Source organism: Neovison vison, chromosome 11 (assembly GCF_020171115.1).
Source record: "Neovison vison isolate M4711 chromosome 11, ASM_NN_V1, whole genome shotgun sequence".
Lineage (NCBI taxonomy): Eukaryota > Metazoa > Chordata > Mammalia > Carnivora > Mustelidae > Neogale > Neogale vison.
In genome coordinates this window covers 123,875,030-123,884,638 of record NC_058101.1, presented here as the reverse complement: position 1 = coordinate 123,884,638, position 9,609 = coordinate 123,875,030, and the positions used below count along the sequence as shown (strand labels likewise).

General features: G+C 34.4%; 1 protein-coding gene across 1 annotated transcript in view; it reads right to left on the bottom strand.

Annotated features, from left to right (window-relative positions):
- Nucleotides 1–599: 599 nt before the first annotated feature.
- The window catches only part of MND1 (meiotic nuclear divisions 1), a 91,859-nt gene continuing 82,849 nt past the window's right edge, over nt 600–9,609 (bottom strand). The window contains exon 8 of the mRNA XM_044224635.1: nt 600–643. Within this exon, the coding sequence (XP_044080570.1) occupies nt 639–643 (5 nt within the window). The 3' untranslated portion in view covers nt 600–638. The remainder of the gene's footprint in view (nt 644–9,609) is intronic.

Sequence of the window (9,609 nt, the reverse complement as noted above, 5' to 3'; positions counted from 1 at the left end):
ATATGTGAGAAAACTTAAGCAACCTCTTATATACTTTCAGTTATGGTTATGCAAAATAATTTTGATATTGTGATACTTTATTCCCTGAAGTTGTGCTATTGTCAAATGCTGACACTGTTCTAAAAAAGAAGTTATCCTTCTGGATTCACGAATGGAATTGTTAGAGAGTACATTTTTATCTGTTAAAAACAAACAAATAAGCAAACAAACAGGCCATTTCAATCCCTTAGCAAACTGATTTTATTAGGGGACTTATGGCAAAATATTTGTTCCCTTTAACCTAAGAATCAAACCAATTCTGCTCAGATAGAAATTGCTAAGCAAGTTAAACTCAGTCAGGTGTGGGTCCCCAGAGCTCATATAACACAGGAAACACATGTAAGCAAGAAGTACATTTACTTAAGCATGGTAACAACCACAACTGGACAGAAAAAAAATTACACATCTGTTCAATTTAAATGTGTAAAAAGTTCCCATAGCGACTTTTCAAAATGTTATGAGAAACACGATGCCTTCCAAGTTCAGGCTTGCAAAATAACTCACCCCTTCTGCAGCAAATCCAGTCTCCAAATTGGTAAGTTGTATTTTAGAGATGTTGTTTAGAAAGCATTTAGCCTTTGCCTTTCGAAAGCCAATCTTTAACCTAAAGACATGTGAACAGTAATTACAAACTTTCTTTTTATTAATAGGTTCTAACAGATTTTACAAATCTGTTTTTGATAATAGATTCCCAGCTCATTTTATACAGATCTGTTTAATAAATAAAAAATTACATAGAGTTCATTTCTAAAAACCCATGGAAAAAGCAGTTAAAAAAGTCCTCAAAGCTATTACCCTTCCTCTTCTTTTCTATAAAATTCGACTGTCTTATATTTTTCATTCTTTTTAGAGGATCAGTTCTTCATGAGTAGGGAGTTTTCCCTTCTTTCTTTCCTTTCCTCCCTCCCTTCCTTCCACCCTCCCTCCCTCTCTTTCTTTCTTCCCAAGGGATTCATCCTCAAAACTCCCACAAATGTGCAAATAGATATGTTTGGAAATGTTTTCTGAAAATATTATTGGAAACAGCATGAAACAGAAAAATTGAGGAATGTATGTCAGCTTCAGTGTATCTTTTTTTTTTTTTAAGATTTTATTTATTTATTTGACACAGAGAGATAGAACAAGCAGGGGAAGTGGAAGGCAGAGGGAGAGGGAGAGACAGACTCCCCACTGAGCAATGAGCCTAATGTGGGACTTGATCCCAGGATCCTAGGACCTTGACTGAGCTGAAGGCAGACACTTAACTGACTGAGCCACCCAGGTGCCCCTCAATTTCAGTATAGCTTAATCAAGAAATACCACATAGCAAGTAAAACAAACTTTTTGAAAACAAACCTCACAAACTTTTAAATGAAAAACAAAATATTGTTGATCTATATGTACTGAATGGTCTAATTTTTGTTTTTGCTCATTTAAAATTTTAGTCGAGTCAGGGCATCGGGGTGGCTCAGCTGTTGAGCATCTGACTCGGTTTTGGCTCAGGTCATAATCTCATGGGTTGTGGGATGGAGTCCTGTGTCAGGTTCCACACTCAGCGGGGAATCTTCCTGAAGATTCTCTCCCTCGACCTTCCCCCGACTCACATGCACATGCTCTCTAAAATAAATAAATAAATCTTTAAAAAAATTATAATTGACTATCTTTAGAGACCAGAGAGTCCCAATATTACAAACATAAATTGTTTCAGAGCAAATAGAATGAAGGAAAACATCCACATCTTTTATCTAAATCTGTAAAGATAGCACATAAAGAAAAAATTAAAGATCAGTCTCACATAAAAAGTGATAAAAAAATTCTAAAGGAAATGTTAACAAATAGATTTTAACATCACATTAAGAAAATAGTTCAGCATAACCAAGTAGGTTTTATGCCAAGAAGGTTGAGCATTAGAAAATGTATTAATATCATTCACCTTATTAATAATCTTAAAGAGAAATATCATATATTTTTCCTCTATAGATGGGGAAAAAGACTTTGACAAATTCAACAACCTTTCCTTATACAAATATTTTAGAAAATAGGACTAGATGAATACTTAACATTATAAATTATATACTATAAAATTATAAAAAGCCAGCATTTTAATTATATAGAAATACAAATGGCATTCCTGCTAAGGTCAAAAACAAAAAAACAAAAAAGATGTCATCAATCTCCACCACAGTTTTATGAATGGTATTAGCCAATGCAATTAGATAAGAGAAAACAAGTAGAAGCGTAAGAAGCAGAAAAAAAGAATCAAAACTATGTCTATTTGAACATGATGTGATAGGATATCTGGAAAACTTCAGAGAATTAATCATAAACAAATTCAAAAAAAGAAGACAGCAGGATGTAAATTACAGTTGACCTTTGTCAACACAGGTTTGAATTATGCAGGTCCCCTTATATGTGGATGTTTTTCAACAAATACAGTATAATACCATAAATGTGTTTTCACTTCTTTATGATATATTTTTTTAAAGATTTATTTATTTGACAGACAGATCACAAGTAGGCAGAGAGGCAGGCAGAGAGAGAGAGGAGGAAGCAGGATCCCCACGGAGCAGAGAGCCTGATGTGGGACTCAATCCCAGGACCTGAGCCGAAGGCAGATGCTTTAACCCACTGAGCCACCCAGTGGGTGATTTTTTTTTTGATATTTTTATGATATTCTTTATGATATTCTTAATGATTTTATGATATTCTTAACATTTTTATGATATTCTTAATAACATTTATGTTTTTTATGATTTCTTTTGATTTTTTATGATAGTTTATCATCTTTATGATATTTTTAATAACATTTTCTTTTCTCCAGCTTACTTTATTGTAGGATGCAGTATAGAATATGTATGGCATAGAAAATGTGTTGACTATTTGTGTTATCAGTGTTTTCCAGGAAACAGGAAGTTATTAGTAGAGTTTTTGTAGAGTCAAAAGTTGTATGTGGATTTTTGACTGTGTGGGGGTTGGCATCTCTAACTTCTGTGTTGTTTAAGGACCAACTATAATATGCGAAACCAATAGCCTTTGGATACATAATAACTAGTTAGAAAATAAGATGGAAGGGAAGGCTCCATTTGCAATGACAACAAAAAGGATAAAATACTTAGGAATATACTTAAAAACTTCAACAAAGAGATAGAAAATATCTTTAAAATCTAAGAGCTGAAAGAATACAATAACCAAAATGAAATATATACTAGAGGAAATCAACAGCAGATTAGAAGATGCAGAATAGATCAGTGATCTGGAAGACAGGATACTAGAAAGCAACTAAGTTGAAGAGCAAAAAGAAAAAAAGAATAATACAAAATGAGAATATGTTAAGGGAACTCTACAACACGATCAACCATAATATCATTTGCACAATAGGGATCCCAGAAGGAGAAAAGAGAGAGAAGGGGGCAGAAGATTTATCTGAAGAAATAAAAGCTGAAAACTCCCCTAATCTGGGGAAGGAAACAGACATCTAGGAAGCACAGAGAGAGCACAAGTTGAATTCAAGGATACAAGATGTGTAATAATTAAAATGGCAAAAAGTAATAATAAAGAGAGTATCTCAAAAGCAGCAAGAAAAAAGAAAACAGTTACATACAAAGGAAATCCAAAAAAACTATCAACTGATTTTTCAGCAAAAATTTCCAGGCAAAAGGGAATGGCATGATGTATTAAACTGCTGAAAGGAAAAAATCTATAACCAAGTATACTCCACATAGCAAGATTATCATACAGAATTCAAGGAGAGCTAGTCTTACAGACAAACAAAATTTTAAGGAGTTTATTGCCACTAAACAAGCCTTATTAAGAAACATTAAAGCAGGGAGGCCTGGGTGGCTCAGTCGGTTAAGCATCCAACTCTTGATTTTGGCTCAGGTCATAGGCTCAAAGCCATGGGATCAAGCCCCAGGTAGAGCTCGGTGCTCAACAGGGAGTCTGCTTGAGATCCTTTCCCTCTGCCCCTACCTCTAGCTCTCACACATGCTCTCACTCTCAAAATATATAAATAAATCTTAAAAAAAAAAAAAGAAGAAATGTTAAGGGGAATTCTTTAAGGGAAAAGAAAAGACAGTAACTAGGAGAAAATTATGAAAAGAAAAAATTTTATAGTTAGAAGCAAATATATAGCAAAATAATAGATTTTAAAAAGCTAGTACGGAGGTCAAAATACAAAAGTAGGAAAACATATTTACAAAAATTAGTCAAGGGTTACACAAAACAAAAATATGTGAACTATGACATCATATACATAAAACATATAGGAAGGAGTAAAAATTTAGTACTTTTAGAATGTATTTGAACTTAAGTGACCATCAACTTAATATCAACTGCTATACATATAGGATATTATCTATGAATCTATTTGTAACTACAGATCAAAAACCTATAATACATACACACAAAATAGAGAGGAAACTAAGCATTACACTGAAGAAATCCATCACATCACAAGGGAAAGAGTAAGAGAAAAAAGGAACAGAGAAAAACTACAACAGCCAGAAAACAATGAACAAAATGGCAGAGTACACACCTATCATTTAAATATAAATGGACTAAATGTTCTAATCAAAAGACATAGGGTGACTAAAGGAATAAAAAAAGAAGACTCTCAAAAAAAAAAAAAAGAAGACTCTCATATATACTGCCTACAAGAGACTCCTTTCAGATCTAAATATATATACAGACTGAAAATGAAAGGATGGAAAGATATTCCCTGCAAGCAAAAGCAAAACAAAACAAAACAAAACCCAAAAAACAAAGAGCAAGGGTAGAAGTACTTTAATCGAAAATAGAAGTACTTTAATACGAAAATAGACTTTAAAAGAAAGACTACAGAAAGAGACAAAAAAGGGAATTACATAATGACATAATGATCAATCCAACAAAAGGATATAACAATTTTAAATATCTATGGGTCCAACATAGGACCACCTAAATACATAAAGTAAATATTAACAGACATAAAGGGGAAAACTGACAGTATTACAACTGTAGGTGACTTTAACATCCAACTTACATCAATGACTAGATTATCTAACTAGAAATTCAACAAAGATGTAATGGCATTGAATGACAGGTAAGACCACATGAACCTAACAAGTATATATAGAATATTTCACCCTAAAGAGCAGAATACACATTCTTTTCAAATGCACATGAAACATTCTCCAGCAGAGATCAGATCTTAGGCCATAAAACAAGTCTAAATAAATTTAAGAAGACTGAAATTACACCAAGCATTTTTTCTGAACACAACTGTATGGAACTAAAAATCAATTACAAGAAAAAGAAAAAAAAAAAAAAAAACCCCACAAACACTTGGAGGTTAAACAATGCTACAGACAAGATAACCAATGGGTCAACAAAGAAATCAAAGAGACAATAAAAAGAAAATGGTGACAAATGAAAACAAAAACACAACAATATAAAATCTTTGAGACACAACTAAAGCAGTTCTAAAAGAGAAGTTTATAGTGATAGAGGCCTACCTCAAGAAACAAGAAATATCTCAAGAAATCTAACCAAACACCTAAAGGAATTAGAAAAAGAACAAAGTCGCGGGGCGCCTGGGTGGCTCAGTGGGTTAAGCCTCTGCCTTCGGCTCAGGTCATGATCCCAGGGTCCTGGGATGGAGCCCCGCATCGGGCTCTCTGCTCAGCAGGGAGCCTGCTTCCCTTCCTCTCTCTCTGCCTGTTTCTCTGCCTACTTGTGATCTTTCTCTGTCAAATAAATAAATAAAATCTTTAAAAAAAAAAAAGAAAAAAAGAAAAAGAACAAAGTCGAAAATTAGTGGAATAAAGCGAAAAATAAAGATTGGAACAGAAACACATGAAACTTAAAATGAAAAAAAAAAAAAAGGAATCAAAGAAACTAAGAGCTGGTTCTTTGAAAACATAAACAAAATGGATAAGCCTTTAGCCAGATTCATCAAGAAAAAAAGAGGACTCAAACATAATCAGAAATGAAGAAGAAATAACAACTGGCACCAAGAAATATAAGAGAATATTATGAGAAATTATATGCCAACAAACTGGACAACCTAGAAGTAATGGATAAATTCCTAGAAACATAAAATCTTCCAGAAATGAATCAAGAAGAAATAGACGATTTGAACAGACCAATTACTGGTAATAAAAGTAAACTGGTAATCAAAAACTCCCAAAAAACAAAAGTCCTGGACCAGATGGTTTCACAGAACATTTAAAGAAGAGTTAATACTATTCTCCTCAAACTATTCCAAAACAATAGAAGAGGAAGCAACATTTCCAAATTCATTCTACAAGGCCAGAATTACCCTGATATCAAAACCAGACAAAAGCAATACAGACCCCAAACCAAACCAAACTAAATCAAACCAAAACTGCAGGTCAATATCCCTGATGAACACATGTAAAAATCCTCAACAAAATATTAGCTATTAGCTAATTAACAAAACTATCAATTACCAAGATTAGGTGGGACTTATTCCTGGGATACAAGGCACTTCAATGTTCACAAATCAATCAATGTGATACCTTACCTTAATAAGAGAAAGGATAAAAACTATGACAATCTCAATAGATGCAGAAAAAGCATTTGATAAAATAAAACATCCATGCATGATAAAACACTCTCAACAAAGCGGTTATAGAAGGAACACATCTCAATAAAGGCCATAAAGGAAAACCCCACAATGGTGGAAAGAGAAAATCTTTTCCTCTAAAGTCAGGAATAAGATGAACAAATCCACTGTCACCAATTTTATTCAACACAGTTTTGGAAGTCCTGGCTGCAGCAATCAGACAAGAGAAAGAAATAAAAGCCATCCAAAGATGAAGTACAACATTTACTATTTGCAGATGACATGATACTACATACAGAAAACACACACACACGCACAAACTATAAGAATAAATGAATTCAGTAAAACTGCAAAATACAAAACTAATACACAGAAATCTGTTGCATTTCTATAAATATTAAAATAGCAGAAAAAGAAATTAAGAAAACAATCCTATTTACAATTGTACCAAAAAGAATAGAGTATTTAGGAATAAATTTAACCAAGGAGGTGAAAGGCTTATACCCTGAAAACTAGAAAACACTGGTAAAAGAAACTGAAGGTGATACAAATAAATGGAAAAATACACAATGTTCATAGACTGGGAAACATCCATAAGAACCAAGGCAATGTACAGATGCAATGTAATCCCTCTCAAAATACCGATAGCATTTTTCACAGAACAAGAACAAATAATCCTAAAATTTGTACGGAACCGCAAGAGGCCTTAACTGGCCAAAGCAATACTGAGAAAGAACAAAGTTGGAGGTATTGTAATCTTAGACTTCAAGATATACCACAAAGCTATGGTAATCAAAACAGTAAGGTACTGGCACAAAAATATAAACACATAGTTAAATGGAACAAGACAGGGAACTCAGAAACAAACCTTGTGTTGTATAGTCTATTAATCTATGACAAAGGAGGCAAGACTAAACAACAGGGAAAAGACAGTCTCTTAGTAAGTGGTATAGAGAAAAATGGACAGCTACAAGCAAAGGACTGAAAATAACCACTTTCTTACAGCATATACAAAAATAAACCAAAATGGATTAAAGGTCTAAATGTGAGACCTAAAACCGTAAAACTCCTAAAAGAAAACATTAACTTTAGCAGCATATTTATGTATACCTATCCTCAAGCAAGAGAAATAAAAGCAAAAACAAACTACTGGGAATACATCAAAATACAAAGCTTTAACATGGTAAAGGAAACCATCAACAAAAAAGAAAAGCGGGGCGCCTGGGTGGGTCAGTGGGTTAAAGCCTCTGCCTTTGGCTCAGGTCATGATCCCAGGGTCCTGGGATCGAACCCCACATCGGGCTCTTTGCTCTGTGGGCAGCCTGCTTCTTCCTTTATCTCTGCCTGCCTCTCTGCCTACTTGTGATCTTGGTCTGTCAAGTAAATAAATAAAAATCTTTAAAAAAAAAAAAAAAGAAAAGAAAAGCAAGCCACTGAATAGGAGAAGATATTTGCAAAACATATATCTAATAAAGGGTTAGTATTCAAAATTAACCCCAAAAGGATTTATATCCGAAAGAACTTGTATGACTGAACACCAAAAAACCAAACACTCCAATTAAAAGATGGGCTGAGGACCTGAACATTTTTCTAAAAAGGATATACAGATGGCCAGCAGACACAAGAAAAGATGCTCAACATCACTAATCATCAGGAGAAATGCAAACCAAAACCACAATTAGATATCACCAATCAAAAGAGCTAGTATCAAAAAGATAAAATAAAAAATATTGGCAAGGATGTGGAGAATAGAGACCACTTGTGCACTGTTGATGGGAATGTAGATAGCTACTGTAGAAAACAGTGTGGAGGGGCACCTGGATGGCTCAGTGTGTTAAGCCTCTGCCTTCAGTTCAGGTCATGATCTCAAGGTCCTGGGATTGAGGCCCGCATCGGGCTCTCTGCTCAGCAGAGTGCCTGCTTCCCCCTCTCTTTTTGCCTACTTGTGATCTCTCTCTCTGACAAATAAATAGAATCTGAAAAAAAAAAAAAAAGAAAACAGTGTGGAGGATCCTCAGTCAGAAGAGCATGAAACCCCTCTTGTTCCATATTTTTTAAGAGCATCCAACTCTAAGGGCACCTGGGTGGCTCAGTTGTTAAGCGTCTGCCTTTGGCTCAGGTCATGATCCCAGGGTCCTGGGATCAAGACCCATGCTGGGTGGGAAGCCTACTTGGCGGGAAGCCTACTTCTTCCTCTCCCACTTCCCCTTGCTTGTGTCCCTCTCTCCCTGCCTCTCTCTCTGTCAAATAAATAAATAAAATCTTAAAAAAAAAAAAAAGAGAGAGAGAGAGAGCATGCAACTCTTGATCTCAGGGCTGTGAGTTCAATCTCCACGATGGGTATAGAGATTACTTAAATAAATAAAACTCTAAAAAAAATAGAAATAGCATACAATCCAGGAATTCCATTGCTGGGTATTTACCCCAAAAGAATGAAACACTAATTTGAAAAGTTATATGCCATCCTGTTTTACTGCAGCATTACTTACAATAGCCAAAATATGGAAGCAACCCAATCTCCACTGATGAATGAATAAAGATGTATATAAACACACCATGAAATATTACTCAGCCACAAAAAATAATGAAATCTTGCCATTTCCTATAACATGGATAGACCTAGAGGGCATTATTCCAAGGGAAGTAAGTTAGATAGAAAAAGGCAGAAACCATATGATTTCACTTACATGTGGAATTTCAAAAACAAAATAAATGAACAAACAAAAAAACAGGCTCCTAAATACAGACAGTAAACTGGTGATTGCCAGAACAATGGTGGGGGGGGTGGTGGACAAAGTCAGTGAAAGGGATTAAGAGGTACAAACTTCCAGTTATAAAATATACAAGTCATGGAGATGAAAAGTATAGCATAAGGAGTATAGTCAATAATATTGTAATAATGTTACAAGGTGACAGATGATGACTTTGCTTATGCTCAACATCATTGATCAGCAGGGGAAATGCAAACCAAACCACAATTAAATATCCTCACACCAATCAAAAGGGATAGTATCAAAAAGACAAAA